The 20,029-nt window shown below is 41.2% G+C and overlaps 1 protein-coding gene across 6 annotated transcripts in view; it reads right to left on the bottom strand.

The window, feature by feature from the left end:
• Positions 1-20,029, bottom strand: part of LOC137383870 (copine-8-like) — a 699,632-nt gene that overhangs the window by 549,205 nt on the left and 130,398 nt on the right. For all 6 annotated transcript variants that reach the window (XM_068057206.1, XM_068057208.1, XM_068057209.1 and 3 more), the window contains exon 5: positions 6,728-6,831. In XM_068057206.1, the coding sequence (XP_067913307.1) occupies positions 6,728-6,831 (104 nt within the window). The remainder of the gene's footprint in view (positions 1-6,727; positions 6,832-20,029) is intronic.

Raw genomic sequence — 20,029 nt, 5'->3', positions numbered from 1 at the left:
TCCTGTCTGCGCTCATCTCGCTCTCACCAGCTTTGGAAACTATTAAAAACATATGAAGTTTTTGAGAGAAAAGTCTCCTACAGTTAACAAAGTTTAAGAAGAATACTGGGCACCAACAAAAAGCAAGACTACCTACAATCAAGGACTCTACAGCGAGCTCGAAGCACAGTAGAAAAAAACCTTCTTCAGAGATTGCCTCAAACCTCTCCATTTTATCGCACGTGGGTGCGTCGTATACTCGTAGGCTTCAACCGTATTAGAGTTTAAGTTTAAGGTTTAATAAATTTCACTTTCCTTCTTGAAACCTAAGAAAAGCCTGTTTATGCTCATTTATTTGCCTTATAGGAACATAGGAAGATAGGAACAGGAGTGGGCCAATTAGCCCCTCGAGCCTGTCCTGCCATGCAATGAGATCATGGCTGATCCGCGGCCTAACTCCATATACCTGCCTTTGGCCCATATCCCTTAATATCTTTGCTTAACAAAAATCTATCTCGGATTTAAAATTAACAACTGTTCTAGCTGCAACTGCTGTTTGTGGGAGAGAGTTCCAAACCTCTACCAACCTTGGCGTGAAGAAGTGCTTCCTAACATCTCTCCTGAATGGTCTGGTCCTAATTTTTAGACTATGCCCCCTAGTCTTAGAAACTCCAACCAGTGGAAATAGTTTATCTTTATCCAGCCTGTCTTTTCCTGTTAATATCTTGAAGACTTCAATCAGATCACCCCTTGACCTTCTACATTCTAGCGAAAACATGCCTAATTTGTGTAATCTCTCCTGGTAACTTAACCCCTGTAGACCAGGTATCATTCTTGTAAACCTACGTTGCACTCCCTCCAAGGCCAAGATATCCTTCCTGGTGCCCAGAACTGCTCACAGTACTCCAAATGGGGTCTAACCAGGGTTTTGTAAAGCTGCAGCATAACCTCTGTGTCTTTATACTCCAATCCTCTAGATATAAAGGCTAGCATTCCATTAGCCTTTTTGATTATTTTCTGCACTTGCTCATGGCATTTTAAAGATCTATGCACCTGAACCTGCAAGTCTTTTTGGACAGCCACTGTACTTAACCTCTTCCGATTTAGAAAGTACCCTGCTCCATCCTTTTTTGGTCTCAAATGGATAATCTCACACTTACCCACATTGAAATCCATCTGCCACAGTTTTGCCCACTCACCGAGTCTGTCAATATCTCTTTGCAATTTCATGCTATCATCTAGACGGTCTACAATGCCGCCTAACTTTGTATCATCAGCAAATTTGGATATATGACTTACTATGCCATCATCCAAGCTGTTAATGAATAATGTGAATAATTGAGACCCCAACACAGATCCCTGTGGGACACCACTAGTCGCATCCTGCCAATCGGAGTACTTACCCATTATCCCCACTCTCTGTCGTCTACCACTCAACCAACTTCCTAACCATGTCAATAATCTGCCCTCAGCTCCATGGGCTTTTACCTTAGTTAACAGTCTCTTATGTGGGACTTTATCAAATGCCTTCTGGAAGTCCATATAAATAACATCCATAGACATTCCCCTGTCCACTACCTTAGTCACCTCTTCAAAAAATTCAATGAGATTTATCAGGCATGACCTTCCCGTCATGAATCCATGCTGGCTACCCCTGATTAACTGAATTTTTTCTAGATGTTCAGTCACCCTATCCTTGATTATAGACTCCAGCAACTTGCCCACCACAGATGTCAGGCTAACTGGTCTGTAATTTTCTTGGTTCCCCTTTCACCCTTCTTAAAAAGTGGAGTGACGTGCAACTTTCCAATCCAGAGGGACCACTCCTGAATCTAGGGAACTCTGAAAGACTATAGTTAGGGCATCTACAATGTGCTCCCCTACTTCCTTTAACACCCTCGGATGGAAACCATCAGGTCCTGGGGATTTCTCACTCTTTAGTTCCATTAATTTCCTCGTTACTGATGTTTTACTTGCGTTAATTGTATTAAGTCCCTGTCCCCTATCGGCTATTAATTTTTTCGGGACTTCCGGCAAGTTATCCTCCTTTTCAACTGTAAATACTGAGGCAAAGTAATTGTTCAACATGTCTGCCATTTCCCCATTATCAATGACAGTATCTCCATTTTCAGCTTTTCGTGGGCCTACATTGCTCTTGACCAGCCGTTTTCCCTTTATGTAACTATAAAATTTCTTCTTTTTGATTTTGATGTCCCTTGCAAGTTTCCTTTCATATTCTCTTTTAGTCGCTCTAATAAGCTGCTTTGTCACCCTTTGCTGGTCTTTGCATCGATCCCATTCGGCCGGATTTGTGCTGTGTTTTGCATTTTTGTAAGCGCTTTCTTTTTGTTTTATGCTATCCCTAATCTCTTTGGTTGTCCATGGCTGTTTTTTCTGTGAAGTGGAGCTTTTTCCCCTCAGGGGTATATACTCGCTCTGTATTTCGTTAAATGTTTCTTTAAATATTCTCCACTGTTCTGCAGTCGTTTGACCCATTAACAGATCTACCCAGTTTACCGTGGACAGTCTCTGTCTCATCCCGGTAAAGTCAGCCTTACCCAAGTCTAAAATTCTAGTAGCTGATTCGTGCTTTTCACTTTCAAATGCTACCTTGAATTCGATCATGTTGTGATCACTAGTTGATAAATGTTCGTGCACAGTTAGGCTACTAATTAAATTTGGCTCATTACTCATAACTAAATCTAATATTGCCTGTCCCCTTGTTACATCTAGGACATATTGCTGTAGGAAACTATCCCGGACACATTCCAGAAATTCACCACCTTTCTGACAGGTGCTAGTCTGCCTCTCCTAATTTATGTGCAAGTTAAAATCCCCCATTAATACTACTCTGCCTTTTTATTTTATTCAGAGATACAGCACTGAAACAGGCCGTTCGGCCCACCGAGTCTGGGCCGACCAACAACCACCCATTTATACTAACCCTACAGTAATCCCATATTCCTACCACCTACCTACACTAGGGGCAATTTATAACAGCCAATTTACCTATCACCTGCAAGTCTTTGGCTGTGGGAGGAAACTGGAGCACCCGGCGAAAACCCACGCAGTCACAGGGAGAACTTGCAAACTCCGCACAGGCAGTACCCAGAATTGAATCCGGGTCCCTGGAGCTGGTGAGGCTGCGGTGCTGCCCACTGCGCCGCCCCTTTTAAAAGACAAAAATAGTGACACTTTGTTACACACTTGCCTAATTTGTACATTTATACAATCTAACACCTCAGAACTGCTACCAGGGGGTCTATACACAACAGCTATTAAAGTTTTAGATCCTTTTCTGTTCCTCAATTCCACTCATAAGGTCTCCACTGGATGCTTTCCCCTCATTATATCCTCCCTCATCAATGAGGTAATATTATTTCTAATCAGTAAGGCTACTCCACCCCCTCTGCCATTTTCCTCGTCCCTCCTGTAAACTTTATAACCAGGTATATTTAGTTCCCAGTCCCGACCATTCTGCAGCCACGTCTCCGCAATGGCCACCACATCATAATCTTCCATTTGAATTTGCGCCTGCAGCTCATCTAGTTTATTCCTTACACTCCATGCATTTGTATATAGAACTCTTATTTGAGCTATACCCCCTAACCTGTCCCTCAGCACGGATGCTTTATTCGCCCGTTTATTATTTCTCTCTTCTGGTTTAACCAGTATACTTCTTGCAGTTTGCTAACAATCAGCCTCACCACTAACCTGCACTCCTACCTTCTCCTTTAACTTCCTGTTTTTCCATGCAACTGAACCCTCCCCCCCACTATTTAGTTTAAAGCCCTATCTACAGCCCTGGTTAAGCAATTCGCCAGGACTCTGGTCCCAGCATGATTCAGGTGGAGCCCGTCCCATCGGAACAGCTCCCTCCTTCCCCAGTACTGGTGCCAATGTCCCACGAATTCAAACCCATTTCTCCCACACCTATCTTTGAGCCACGCATTAACCTCTTTGATCTTATTGACCGTTTGCCAATTTGCTCATGGCTCAGGTAGTAATCCGGAGATTATTACCCAATGGTTCTGCTTTTTAATTTAGCCCCTAGCTGCTCATATTCCCTCAGCAGAACCTCTAACCTTGTTCTACCTATATTGTTGTTACCTACCTGGAGCACGACAACTGAATCTTTCCCCTCCCACTCCAGGTTCCTCTGCAGCCCAGATGAGATATCCTGAACCCTGGCACCAGGTAGGCAACACAGCCTTCGGGACTCTCGATCCTGGCCACAGCGAACAGTGTCTGTGCCCCTAACTATACTATCCCTGATTACGACAACATTTCTCTTTTCTTCCCCCACTTGAATGGCTCCCTGTACCACCGTGCTGTGTCCAGTTTGCTCATCCTCCCTACAGTCCCTGCTCTCGTCCACACAGGGAGCAAGAATCTCGAACCTGTCGGACAAGGACAATGGCTGAGGCTCCTGCAACACTACTTCCTGGATCCCTCTACCTGCCTCACTCATAGTCACACCCTCCTGTCCCTGACCACTGGCCATTTCAAGGTAGTTAATCCAAGGGGTGTGACTGTCCCCTGAAACACAGCATCCAGGTAACTCTCCCCTGCCCTGATGTGTCGCAGTGTCCGAAGCTCAGACTTTAGCTCATCAACTCTGAGCCGGAGTTCCTCGAGCAGCCAACATTTGCTACAGATGTGTTCATCAGGAACCACAATGGGGTCCACCAGCTCCCACATCATGCAGGTACAACACATCGCCTGGCCCTGCATCTCTATTTTGTTTAATTAGATTTTAATTTCCCCACTGGTCTTTAGTTTTTAATCTGTAAAATATTTCTCCTATTCAATTTTAATCTGAAATCAACTGAGAATAGGTAATTCAAATTAGCAGTTACTTACGAACCAATGAACTTACGGTTTTCCTGTGATGTCACTGTTTTTTTCCACTGTTTTTACTCCCTTATATTACCCAAAAATTAGTTTATTTACACTAGGAACCTTGATTCCCCCCCGAAAAAAACCACTACCTATTATATTAAAAAAAAACTGTAGACCTTTCCCTTTACTTTAGTTATGAACCCAGCTATTTAGAGTTATTCCCTAACAGCAGTTACTCACCAACCAATCACCTTTGAGTTTTCCTGTTATGTCACTGTTGACTATTTTTCAAACCTCCGGCGCTGTCTGAGTGAACTCTCTCTCTCTCTCTCCTGGTCTCTTTAGTGCTCTGGCTCCGCTCTCGCTGTTTCCCGCTCGCTGAGTGAACTCTCGCTCTCTCTCCCGGTCTCTTTGTGCTCCGGCTCCGCTCTCGCTGTTTCCCGCTGTCTTATAATTGGAAAGTGGCGAACAAGGATTCACCAAAAGGGGAGCTCAAAACACAGTGTGTTTAAAATTAAACCCTGTTACAATAAGACCAGGTAAAGAGAGTAAAAGACCCCTAGACACCTTTCACACCTGGTCGTAACAGACAATATATTATGCTCTGTACCTGAGTGAACGGATTTAGCATTACTGAACAAGTAATTGACAGCAAAAAATCCTTTCATGCTTGATGTATTTTTTTTTTACACATTTTTTACCCTTTCATTCCTCTTTAGGCCTCATGTTCAGTGTACTGCTGAGCTATACAAGACCAATAAACTTGATTTAAGAACATACAAGTCACTCCACTTCCTGAAACCTGAATATTATTTCATGGATTGTTGAGGTTGGCTCCTTACTCATTAATCTCACTGGCATTTATTTCGTATATTGGCAGTCTTTATCATGGCTGAAAGAAAAGGGTTTAATAGCAGAAAGGTAGGAAAAGAGGGACTGAAACCTATTGATCCAATGCAATAAGCTACAAAATAGTAGAATTCAAATTCAGGCTTATAATTTACCAATTAGTAATATTTCTTCCATTCGCTAATGTTAGCAAAGAAGAACAGCCAGCATGAGTATAAAGCAAGGATAACTGCTTTGTGATTCATTTTAATAAATGGAGGGAAATGTAGTCAGATAAAATCTATGTCAACTAGTGGATACACTGGGAAGAGGCAAAATACTTTTCCACAGAAAGGCCAAAGTACAAGAGTTGGGTGATATTGATAGGAGAATCAACTGAGCAGCACTTGGCACATGTTTTAAGGAGCACACATGAAGCCCTGTCTTCCTCAGCCTCACAATGACATAAGCTGGCAATAAAAATGTGGCCCCGACTTGCATTGCTTTTCTTTCATTGCTTCTCTCTTTCCTTTCTTTTTCTTGGCTTTTCTCTGCCTTTTGTATTTTTGGTCCTTTTCATCTCGTTATTTTCTATTTAGATCTTCAGAACCTGCCTACCTCCAGTTCCCAGCATCATTGTTCTTTCACTCTATGGATGGTGAACAAGAGGCCACACTGAATTTTCTTTGCGACTTGCTCAATGTACTTGATTTTTATGATGATTGCATATCAAATAGAAATCAATTTAAATCCATTCCACCTTGGAGAGAAACATGAAAGCTGCAGTTTGATGGTTATAGTTTGCTTCGAGTGCCTGTTAATGGAAAATGACCCAGTGTTTGAAAAAAACTAAAATTTGAATCATGCTGCATTACAGAAATATTAACTATATTTTTGGAGAGATGAACTGAATTCAATGGACCCAATTTACTGAACCCAAAATACAGGGTTGTACAAGGCGAATACAAATATTTGAATGATAATTCCTGCTTTGATTTCCCATTCACTACTTCCCCCATACTACATGCATCTTAACAGCTCGAGAAAGATATCTAACGGCAGTGAAGGACAAACTTACAAATCAAATCGAAGATTTTGCCGCTCTTCAAAGAAATAATCTAGGATGAACTTCCGTACAAAGTCTGGGTTTAAGGTGTTGTCTATTACTTCTGTTCTTCCAAACTGCAAATAAATTTGAGAGTGTTAGCTTCTCTGCCCACATTAGACAGATTGTAAAAGTATTATAGGGCAATGAATCAGTAAACTGGATGGTTTAAAGGGTTTAGCACTGCCTTTCAACTCAGGAACCAGGGTTCAAATTCAATTCAGATTGTCTGTTGGCTATAACAATCCTACGCAAAATTGGGTTTTGACAATCTCAGTACATAGGCCTACAGCCCAGATTTCCCTTTAATTCAGATTACTTGGCAATCTCACACTGAGAGACCATGAGATTGCTGGTGTTGGGAAATGAAAAAAAATGTCATAGGTGCAGTAGCACATTGCAGCTGAAGTATGTCATTACGGCAGAGTAAAGGGAGCTTTACTCTGTATCTGGCTGTGCTGTACTTGACCTGTGAGTGCTTCATGTCAATAAGCAGACACCCGACATGTAGATTTCCATTCCCCAACCCTAATATTTCACACCTTAATGAACATAAAACAATTAAAAGAAATAAACAGTTGCATTATAATATTCCAGTACACTAATTATATGAAAAATTTGTACCTATAAATCTAGCATCAAGAAATTGAAACATAGGACAACAAACACAACAATCAGAAATATAAAGGAATGAACCATCTCGGTTTCAGTTGCTCTACTTTTGATAGAATAAAATCTAACAATTTTAACATAAATGTTTTTTCAGCCCTCAGATCAATCAAATCTTCTGTACCTATCAGAAATGAAGCAAAATATTTGGAATGAACAGTCTGCTTTACCTTGACTTTAAACTGCAGAGCTTGTATGGACCAACTGAATTATAAATACAAAGATATCGAATAAGAAAAAAATGACCATCAAGATTGCTATGTCTGACAGGTCTTGTACAATTATTAAGCTCACGTCCTTTCCAAATTACTTAATCTCCTTAAGGAGGTAAATATCCAGGAAATATTGTTCTAAACCCCAATGGCGTTTTAGTAACAGCTTCAAGATATCATTTTAACATCATAACTGTCATAGTTTAACCCAACCCACTTGTATTCCACATTGTCATTTTCCTGCCCCTAGGAGTAGTGGAACTAAAGTATCCACAGGGTATCTGGTCATTTATCTCAATACTTGTTCTTATAGCCTTAAATTCTATTCTTCACCTATAGTTATCTAACTTTTCTGAAAGGAATAATTAACTGCCATTCTGCTGTTGATGGATGTTTGTTCCACATGATTATATTTATAGAACAAGGTACCTTATGATCTATTTTTTCTCAAACTATTTACTTTTCTGCTCCTTTATGCTATGAGCTCTATTTTATTTTAAATGAATCTACTTGCTTACAGCTACTGCCATGCTTGAAGGAAAATACCGATGCTGGAAATCAGAAATGAAAACAGAAAATGTCGGGAATATTCAGCCGGACGGTAGCATCTGTAGGGACAGAAACAAAGCTTTAGCTTTGCTTTCATTGTTCATGGTATCATTTCGGTATTATTTATGCTTTTCAAGAATTTAATCCTAGTCCATCTTGGTTTTCTTTTCTTCAATGTGAGCAGCTGGATACAACCAGTAATACATTTCTGCTTCAACATTAGCAGCAAATTTTCATTACAATATGAGCAGCCTTGAAACATTCTACAAGAGGCGGGTCACCAAACAATTTTTTCTTGTCGTCTCTACACTCGAGAAATCAGAGTGCAGCCTTGAGAAGGTTTGAAATTTAACCCTTCATTTTGTAAGATTAAAAAATGAGGATCATGATACTCCCTTAAATATTAAAATATAAAAGAGCTGTTCGTGGGAAAGATGTTAAATGATTGATCATAGACCAGAGGAATGAAACTGAAATCTTTTAGGGATGTTTTCCAGCAAAATGTTAATTTGCATAATTTATAGACTACAGGTGAAAATCTCCTACTTGACCAGTGAGCCTTTCTATTCTTGGCTTTGTTGTGCACACCACCCAGCTTTATCCAATGAACACAAACTGCTTTGAGCATTGCTTTCATTCCTCATGAAATTATCTGAAACTTTCCATTGCACATTATCTGAATATTTATTGAGGGTTAAAAACATAGCTGTAGATGAGCAGGATTAATTGCTCCCTTTACCATGTGCCTTCAAAGGTATAAATTTGTACTGCTGTGGATTTCAGCCCTAATTTATTGTATGCTGTGCGAGAAGCAAATAAATTGGAGATAAAATGTCTTATGGAAAGCTTTAAAATTCCTTCTCGACCCCAGGTGTAAACTTGCAACAAAAAAACCCGCCAGATTCACGTTATCTTACACCAACCTGGTGACATTTCTATAGTCAGAACATCACTGTAGTTCACTAACTCAGTGCCAGCTGCATTCTGGGCAAGGCAGCTTTGCACAGGGAGCCTCAAACAGGCCTTTTTGCATTTGCAAAGCTTCCAGCTCGTAATGAGCACGTGCTTTCTGCCAGCTATAATCAGAACTTTAGGCGCCAGTTTAGCACCCAAGAAACAGGCATAGCATCATTGAATTTCTCGGTCCCCAAGTTTCAGTTAAAAAAGATTTTGTTAACCGCCAGTTGAGCTTTTTTTGTCATTGTTCTACAAAATGCATGTATTTCATGTGGGGGAAAAAATCCACTATGCTGTGTATTCTATATGATAATCCTTCCATTATTAAGTTGAATGGTAGTAAAAATGAAGAAGTGGGTTGTTGGAAAGGACCTCATCAGTCAGTAAAGGAATCTATGAAATGATTGGTAAGCTAGGGTGTAATATGGGAGTTAGTATATATCACTTCTAAAACACCATCTGTGTTTTTTCTTTCATGGTTGCTGTGTTAATAGTGGGTTAAAAGCAATGGATTATCTTCTTTGCAATTTATTCCAGGTTTATGACCTTGCCCAATTTTCCGCAAATTTTCCAGTTAACTAGATATCAGAAATTTTTAATTCAGCAAACTCTTGGTGGCCTGGCTTCTGTAGCAATGGGATAAAAGGACCACAATCAGAAGTTTCAGAAATCTAAGCATCAGCCCTGAGTATCATTTCAACTGATTACCCAACTACAATGCCACAGAAATGGCAATCACACCTGAATGCTGGAAATCAGGCCTATTCCATAAAATTTCACTTTCTGGCAGAAACTATTCAGGAGTCAGATTAAAAATTGGTCAGTCATCAATAGCCTAAATTGGGCTGCCATTCTAGCAGGACTAAAGAAGTGTAGGAAGAACTGTTTAAAAACCTAAAAAGTAAAACGATGCAGAGTGGGGGAAAGGAAATACAGTAAGTATAGAGAAAAGTTCAACACAACTTTCACTTTGCAAAACAAATCCATGATCTTTTAGTATTTTAAACGTCTTCGTAAAATTAATTTAGAATTGAGCGTAACTTCTATTAACAACTTTAGTTTACATTATGAGCTGGTTATTTATTTTTGCATGGAATAAAAGATTAAAAGCTTTAAATAGATTTTGTTTTCTCTAATGTTAAGTTCAAACCATTATACCTAATCCCATTACATGCAATGTCCCTGCAGATGTACATTAACAGAACCAAAATAGATCAACTGTGACCTGGAGATATAATTAATTACAACACTTTTTTTTCTTGATTTTTTTCATTTCTCCTTTACCCAGAGCCAAATATTAATTTTATGTTGTGTTTGTGTTCACCAAGGCAAGAAAAGACAATGTTATTGAATAGAATAGTTTTCATATTCCTGTTCATTCTTAGGATGTGGCTGCCATTAGAAAGGTAGATAAAGGGGAATCAGTAGCTGTAGTATACCTGGATTTTCAAAAGGTATTTGATAAGGTGACACATAAGAGGTGACTATACAAGATAAGGGCTCATGGAGTTGGAGGTAATATATCAGCATAGATAGAGGATTGGCCAATGGGCAGGAAGCAAAGCGTGAGGATAAATGGGGCATTTTCAAGCTGGCAGGCTGTAACTAGTGGAGTACCATATCAGTGCTGGGGCCTCAGCTATTTTTAATCTATATTAATGACTTAGACAAAGAGACAGAGAGTAATGTCTCTAAGTTTGCTGATGATTCTGTTACGACCGACCGCTCCAGTCAAAGCCTCCAATCAAAATATACGATTCCGATTGTGGTGGGAGAAACGTATTGTTAATTCAATCCTGTCCCTCCACAGATCACCTATCATTTTAAACTTTTCAAATTAAAGAAAGATCCAGCCAAATTGTACCATCTGTTAATCCCCGAATGAGGCTAACTAAACCAGGTGACTTTAAATCAACAAATTAATTGTTTAATTAGAAAAACTAAATTCTTAAACGCTATGAAGATTTAAACAACATTTAAAATAGAAAAAATTAGAGTCCTTGCAAATTTACTCTTCCCGACGAACAATCCTCTGATTCAAGTTCACGTGCAATTTTTCAGGGTCTGATGAAGAAAGGAAAACAGTCCAACACCCGAAGCTTCAAACTCCTCTTTCTTCCAGCGATGACCACAGTAGAACAACAACTCACAACCACTTCCAATAGAATCAATCTGGCTTTAGAATTTTTGAGGGATAAAAGATTGTCACAGTCTAACTTCCCTTCCTTCAGTTTAAATTATCAGAGATCTCTGTTTTGCCTTGACATTTTTAGAATTTTGAGCGAGAATAATAGACTAAATTCTCTTCCTTCAGTTTAAATGGGCTGAGAGCTCTTCTTTCAGGTGCTAACTCACAACTGTCTGTCTGTATCCTCTTCAGAACAGTCTGTTTACCCTATAAGCCTGTTCAAAATTAAATTGTAACAAATGTATCTCTCGCTGTTCAGTCCGAGTGGCTGTATCCAAGACAACGAGCATGCAGCCTTTGAAGCACAGTCTCTGAATAGCTGTATCCAAGTCAACAAGAATGCATTCTTTGACTCAGTCCTTAGAGCTTGCTGTCTTAAAGCAGTACTGCTCTTTTTCCAGCCTTAAAGGCACACTACATTCTTCCCCCCCAAAAAATACAGGATCACAACAATACAAATCCAGGTGGGACTGTAAGCTGTGAAGAGGACACAAAGAGACTGCAACGAGATATAGATAGGTTAAGTTAATGGGCAACATGGTAGCAGATGGAGTATAATGTGAGGAAGTGTGAGGTTATCCACTTTGGTAGTAAGAATAGGAAAGCAGATTTTTTTTTAAAATAGTTATGAAACTTGTAAATGTTGATACTCAGAGGGACTTTTAAAAAATTCATTCATGGGATGTGGGCGTCACTGGCAAGGCCAGCATTTGTTGCCCATCCCGAATTGCCATTGAACTTAGTGGCTTGCTAGGCCATTTCAGAGGGCATTTAAGAGTCAACCACATTGCTGTGGGTCTGGAGTCACATGTAGGCCAGACCAGGTGAGGATGGCAGATTTCCTTCCTTGAAGGACATTAGTGAACCAGATGGGTTTTTACAACAATCGACAATGGTTTTATGGCGTCCATTAGACAAGCTTTTAATTCCAGATTTTTTAAATTAATTGAGTTCAAATTTCACCCTCTGCTGTGGTGGGATTCGAACCCATGTCCCCAGAGCATTAGCTTGGGGATCTGGATTATTAGTCCAGTACAATACTACTATACCACTGCCTCCACTGACTTGAGTGGACTTATACAAGGAACACAGAACGTTAGCATGCAGGTACAGCAAGCAATTAGGAACACAAATGGCATGTTGGCTTTTATTGCAAGAGGATTGGAATACAAGAATAGAGAGGTCTTGCTATGCAGTACTGTGCACAGTCACGGTCTCCATACATAAGGAAGGATGTGCATGTATTGGAAGGTTCACTAGATTGGTCCCTGGGATGAAAAATTCATCCTATGATGTGAGGCTGAATAAATTCAGTATATACTCTCTGGAGTTAAGAAGAATGAGAGGTAATCTCATTGAAACATATAAGATTCTGAAGGGACTCGACAGGGTAGACACTGGGAGGTTGTTTCCCCTGGCTGGGGAATCTAGAGCATGGGGGCACAGTCTCAGGATAAGGGGCTGATCATTTAGGACTGAGATGAGGAGAAATGTCTTCACTCAAAGGGTTGTGAATCTTGGGAATTCTCTACCCCCAGAGGGTTGTGGATGCTCCATCATTGAATACATGGGCTGGGATAGACAGATTTTTGGTCTCTCAGGGGATCCAGGGATATGGGGAGCGGGCAGGAAAGTGAAGTTGAGACAGAGGATCAGTCTTGATCATATTGAATGGTGGAGCAGGCTTGATGGGCCGTAGGGTCTATGCTTGCTCCTATTTCTTATGTCACGTTCATTTATTACTTATCCCTTCCTGCCCTATGAAGATGGCATTGGGCCTTTTCCTTGAACTGCTGGAATTCATAGCAGTTTGTTACAACTGAGTACTTAAGTTGCTAGGCTGCTTCAACAAAACAAAGACTGGCATTTATATAGGGCTTTCCACGACCACTGGACATCTTGAAGCTCTTTAGAGCCAATGAAGTACTTTTGAAGTGTGGTCACGATAGTAATGTAGGAAATATGGCAGCCAATATGTGCACAACAAACTCCCACAAGTGCAATGTGATAATGACCAGGTAATCTGTTTTTGTGATGTTGATTGAGGGATAGCCTTGATTTTTGTACTCAAGCCCTGGAGTGGGAGCAATCAAAGAGCAATTAAGTGTCATCCACGTTAATGTGGGACTGGATCGTAAATTAATCTCCCCAGATTATATCAATTTAAGATGCTTTCAACTGTAACTTTATAATTAGCAAATTACTGAACTGCTTTTGTAATCGCTGTTATTTACTTTGGCAAGGAACTCTGTGTACGAATTATTTGCATGCTCAATGTTTAAGTGTTGCGATGATTCTAATGCTAATAAGCAATTGTTAGTTCATGGCTAACAATAGTGTCAATTCTAACATAATCTGAGCTTGTTGATGGAAAACAGTTCAGCACGCCAAATTCAGACATAAACTGGGCGATGAACCCTAGCCAGTTCCTTGATGAGGGAGTTAAAGTTGGTGTCCTTGATGAATATTCTTGTCAGACTATCAATTCCAGTGCTGTTACAATGCTCATGGGGAGAAATTAATCATGTGCCACTTCTAGCAAGTCTACACAGACTTGCATCGATTCTCCAGCGTGCAGGTAGAGTCGCAGCCCATTAAGGGCTGGGTTATGTGGAGGATGCGGGGCTCCTCGGCCTTTTTATGCTTCCTTGGAGTGATCCTCCGTTGTTTTCAAGCCTCAATGTCCTGCAGCGGGATCCCCGTCCCTTTAAAGACAGAGATCCCGCCTCAAAGAACTGCCAGCCAATCACAGTCCCAGCAGCTTAGCAGTATCAGCAGCGCAACCAGGAACAGTGGCCACTGCTGGTAATGTAGAGGCCTTGGACCCAAGCCCAGTGCTGGAACCCCAGACCTCAGGTGAGAGGGGCAGGGTCACGGGGGCCAGTCTGGAAGGCCCAGGCAAGGGGATGGGGGTGTGTGTGGGAGGGGTGTCAATAGAGTTGCAGGCTTTGTCAGCGGGAGTCCTCCGTGGGCCATAGGTTGCCCACGGAGGAGGACACCGTCCCTCGTTTTACAAGGTACCAGCCCCACGTGGCAGAGGCACCCTCTGCCGCTGGTTAGATCCCAGCGGTAGCGGGAAGAGACCTGAACTGGCCTCTGGACAGGAAGGCTGTCGTTAGCCTATCCCGCCCCCGGCAAAATCACTTAGTGACAGGACAGCAACAGGCCCTCCGCGCCCCCGCCACCTTCGACCCTACTTCAAAGGTGCCCATAACATCCAGCCCCAACTGTGCAGCCTACCCAAGGTTCTTCGTTGACATCATTGAGAACACGGCCCATGGCACTGCCTGCCCTCAGGGAATCGGTGCAAGTCTGCATAGAGCCGTACACAAATAAACATCTGTCAAGTGTTTACAATCCACTGATCAAGTTGCATTGTTTAATCCGAGTTTCCATAAAAAGTTTTGCATGCTTCGAAAGGATCCAAGAAGGGAAATAAGATTAATCACCAACACCAAGATTGGTGGAGTAGCAGATACTGAAGGGGACTGTCAGAGAATACAGCAGAATATAGATAGACTGGAGAGTTGGGCAAAGAAATGGCAGATGGAGTTCAATCAGGGCAAATGCGAGGTGATGCATTTTGGAAGATCCAATTCAAGAGTGAACTATAAAGTAAATGGAAAAGTCCTGGGGAAAATTGATGTACAGAGAGATTTGGGTGTTCAGGTCCATTGTTCCCTGAAGGTGGCAATGCAGGTCAATAGAGTGGTCAAGAAGGCATACGGTATGCTTTCCTTCATCGGACGGGGTATTGAGTACAAGAGTTGGCAGGTCATGTTACAGTTGTATAGGACTTTGGTTCAGCCACATTTGGAATACTGTGTGCAGTTCTGGTCGCCACATTACCAAAAGGATGTGGATGCTTTGGAGAGGGTGCAGAGGAGGTTCACCAGGATGTTGCCTGGTATGGAGGGCGCTAGCTATGAAGAGAGGTTGAGTAGATTAGGATTATTTTCATTAGAAAGACGGAGGTTGAGGGGGGACCTGATTGAGGTGTACAAAATCATGAGAGGTATAGACAGGGTGGATAGCAAGAAGCTTTTTCCCCCAGAGTGGGGGATTCAATTACAAGGGGACACGAGTTCAAAGTGAAAGGGGAAAAGTTTAGGGGGGATATGCGTGGAAAGTTCTTTACGCAGAGGGTGGTGGGTGCATGGAACGCATTACCAGCGGAGGTGGTAGACGCGGGCACGATAGCGTCTTTTAAGATGTATCTAGACAGATACATGAATGGGCAGGAAGCAAAGAGATACAGACCCTTAGAAAATAGGCGACAGGTTTAGATAGAGGATTTGGATCGGCGTAGGCTTGGAGGGCCGAAGGGCCTGTTCCTGTGCTGTAATTTTCTTTGTTCTCTTTATGAAGGATTTACCAAAGGTATGAAGAAAGATCAAAGCAGCTCAAACTCTACGATCTAGAAAAAAATAGGTTAAGGGATGGAGGGGAAGCGGTGCTCACTATGGTATATAAAATATTAAATGACATAAACTGGGGTCGACTGGCCACGTAGGAATTTGAGATATTCTGAGCGTCCCCATAAATGGTTCCATGTTGCTGTATTATTGGCGCTCCTTGTCCCAGTGAGAATTCCAAAGAATCCGGCACCCTTTTGGGAGAGGCAGTCTGTCTCTCTGTATAAATACAGTTAAGCCATGAACACCATTTCAAATTAAACTAGGAAAGTTAGCCTCGACGAACTTTCAATTGATAAAAAATAAATTTAGAACAATGCATCAACTTCATTACTCAAAAAACTATAAATGTTTAAAATAACTGGTGAGGCAGGGTAGAAAAGAGAAAACAGTAGGAATATTTAAAATGTAGTTGGGTGTTTTGATAGGAAAACTAGGACATTGGAGAGAGAAGCTTTGAAACGCCAAATAACATCACTTGTCTTTGACTTTTCTCATGAATTTGCAGATCGCTGAACTTCAGATCTTCCAGAGATGAAGAACCCTTGAGGTTGATCACTTATTGTTCTCCCAAGTCTTGCAATTATGCTTAACTTCTTTTGCTGTATCATTTGTTGCACGTTGTAATTTTTTTTTTAAATGCATGTTACGTCTTTCACATAGTGAACAAAAATATACATGGACCTCATATATATTGGGAAGTGAAATGTTGACTACCTGATGCGATCCAGTCCTTTGACAGTGCAAAATGTTCCATATGCAGTTTATCTTTTATTCCCAACAAGTCATATCCAATGGCTTTTAGTCAATTGATTTTGAGCAGAGTCTGCAGCACAGGCGTTGGAACTAGCTGGAATCAGGTGCATTTAGAATTACACAAGATTCAGTGTTAAATCCCATCAATTATACAGTTACTAATGATATGTTATCAATTACCTCTGGTGTTTGAATTAATAGCTGGACTTGAAGCTGTTCCCATCTCACCAATTAGTGTCACAAAAGTTCTAAGTATATCACATGGACTTTAAATATGATTGGATATAAAATGTTAATGATCTGTATTTTGAGAAAGAATAATATTTATTAATTCAGTCATACATTATGACTTCTGATAAAAAAACAGTTTAGAACATTGTGTGGGATGATGTCAGTGATTTGGGTCAAAACTGTTGTTAACTGATTAGGTGTGGGTGGATCATATAAACATCTCGCTTTTCGGAATGAGTAACACTACACTAGTCTCCTTCGATTTCACTCTCTAATGTTGCACTGGGGAGAATTTTAACATTCTGATGCACAGGAAATGGGGTGGGGACCTAGTAGTGCATGGGAAACCCGGAAGTTTGGATTTCCCCACATGCAGTGGAAATGCAACTCAATAGCGTGCTTCTTCTGCCATTCACAGGTTCCCGATCCGGAAGTCAGCCGGATTGCCCCACTCGGACAGGAAATGCTGCAGAGGCGGCTACAGAACCAGCTCGGCCCAAACCCTGACCCTAGGGGGCAGGGGGCAATTCCAGAGGGTGGGGTGGGGACCTGGCCTGTAGCACTCCTGATCCTCCTGGCCCACAAGGAGTGCTCTCAGAAGCTCTCCTCCCCTTGCTGCAGCTGCTGGGCTTCCTGTGGTCACAGTTAAACCTGCAAAGCACGTCAAATCTGAAGCTTCCAGCCTCATTTTAATATTTAAAATACAAACCTGCCTCCTCTGTGAGAGTTAGCTGCCCCCCACCCCCTTTCCCCAGCTGAGTAAAACCCAGATGTTGGCAGGTTGGAATTGACTTGCCAACCCACTTCCATTTTTTGCTCATTTAACCCTGAACCTGCACCTAATTCCACCCGCTCACCTACTTATGACTTTCCCCCACAATCTCAGGTATCACATAAAAGTACCTATGGTTTCCATTGTATTTTTAACGCCCCTCCTCCCCAATCCCTACTACCTTCTATAGAATATAGGCCTCACTATAAAAACACCTTTGTACTGCTCTCAAAATAAAGTATGATTTGTTGGCCACTGCACTTATTAATTTTGGATCAATTCAGAAATGGAAACAATTTTCTTTAAAAGAAACCAAACAGCAAACTTCAGCTTTATAAAATGAGCCAAATAATCATTGGAGAGTAAATAAAAGTATCAGTAAAAAGATTATTTCTCACATAGAATCAGTCATCCCTTAAATTGGAACATTTGCAGTTCATTTTAGATTTTAAGTGCCTATGATATTTGTCCAGAGATACCCATGATTTATGTCTGGCCTGTACAGTTATCAATATCTCTCTGAGCATCAAGGCACTGTGCTGTGAGTGCTCTTCCATTTACAGAATCGAGTATCAGCATCCAGGAACTCAAAGTCAGGTAATTGTTCAAACATGTTCCTACTACTCTGCTTTACTGGGGGTCAACTTTAAAGTAACCACTTTCATTAGGAGGCAGTTGGAGTAAACCCACACCCCCTTCCCCACCCAACAGAAGTACTTAGTGTCCTGAAACAACAAAAATGAGCTTTTTAAAAATATATGCTTTTGGAGCAGCTTTCAGCAATCCCCATCAGGACTAGTTAGGCTGCTCTACAAGGATCAATGAGCAGATCTTATGGGATGCAGGCTCAATCCATTGGGCGTTCAAAATTATATTGGGGTCCTATTCATGGCAAAGCACCTCGATTTGAGTGGGCTAATGCCCGTTTCTGGTGGCCGCCTGGACTGAGACCATTTCAAAATGACAGGGACCCACATGTCAGAAAGAACAGGATGGAAAGGGTTCCACTACCATTTTCATGACACTACCACTCCATTTCTGCATGACCAGGAAGTGCGGGTGGGGTTGGTGGTGCATATGTCTCACTCCCTAACTCATTACAGTAACCCTCAATTCCCGTCTAATATTTCCAATTCCCAGCTACCGATGAACAAAGAGAGGTTGTTAATTTCTATTGTGCTGTCTGGATTGCACAAAGGACCCTTACAGCAAACAGAAGTGTTACAAGTGCTTCCATTGTTTTTGTTAAATTTTGAGGACTTGTGTTTTAAAACTGAGAAAAAGGTTTCCATAGATGCTGGACTTCATGGTTTTTTGTTTATTTTTTTTTTTAAAGTCATCAGAACATCTTTTGGGCTCAGTTTGTATGCAACATTTACTGGAAGTCACATGTTTTCAGATAAATACCCAGCAGGGGGCTTTTTTGACTTGGGGAAGATGTTTACAGAAAAGTAACAGGTCAAGATTTATAGGGGTCGGGAGGATTAACTTCTGAGATTTTTTGGATCTGCTTTGGACAGGCAGTTGGGGTATGGACAGAGGTTTGAAAATGAGTTAAAGATTTAACCTGCCAAGGATAAACCCCAACTCAGCCTGTTCCAGCTCTTTGAAAAGCCTGACAGTTTTGCCATCTCTTTGAGAAGCTCTTGGAAGCGAGTGCAAGAAATAGAGAAATTGATGCTGCATTCCTCCTGCAAGGTCTGCCTGAAACCCGTTGCCACATTTCCCTTGGTAAGCTTGCCCAAACTGATCTTCAACGTCGCCTGAAAAGAACTGTTTTAGGAAGATCCCAGTGACAGTACACATATTTGGGACACCAAACCAAAAAAAAAAGATATCTGACATCTGGTTAAGTCTCGAATACTCTGCCTGAGAATGTGGTGGAGGCTGGTTCAATTGAAGCATTCAAAAGGGAATTAGACTGTTATATGAAAAGGAAGAATGTGCAGGGTTACGGGGAGAAGGTGAGGGAATGGAACGGAGGGAATTGCTCTTTCAAAGAGCCAGTGGCGACACGATGGGCTACATGGCCTCCTTCTGCACTGTAACGATTCTGTGATTTTCTGTATAGTCTCATTTTTCTTAAACGTAGCAAGTATTTGGCCAAAGTATTCTTGTTTGCCTTTTTTTGGTATTAGAGCTCGAAAGTAAAATCTCTTTTCAGTGTGTGTCTGTGTCTCTATGTGTGTGTCTGTGTGTGTGTGTCTGGCTAAGGTAAAAGGGAATTTTCATATTTCAATCTAACGTGTTAATGCTTTGCTCCGCTACTGGTTAAGACGTTTTATAATAAACTGATTATTTTGTTTAATAAAGAAACCTGGTTGGTTATTTTTATCCCAGAATAAAAATACGAGTCTATGATTGACTGTATCGATAACTGGGTAAAAAAAATAAATAATTATATGTTATGACCTGTGGAGAAATGGAACTAGAAAAACAGTGCACTCCTCCTGCCTTGGTAATAACAGAGGGGAGACTTTCTTATCATAGGTCTGTACCAGATACAAGGCCCTGCAGGTCCCAGAG

The sequence above is a fragment of the Heterodontus francisci genome, chromosome 25 (genome assembly GCF_036365525.1).
Source record: "Heterodontus francisci isolate sHetFra1 chromosome 25, sHetFra1.hap1, whole genome shotgun sequence".
In the NCBI taxonomy this organism is placed as follows: Eukaryota; Metazoa; Chordata; class Chondrichthyes; order Heterodontiformes; family Heterodontidae; genus Heterodontus; species Heterodontus francisci.
Note: the sequence above shows the minus strand (reverse complement) of the source record. Positions and strands in the feature narration are given on the sequence as shown.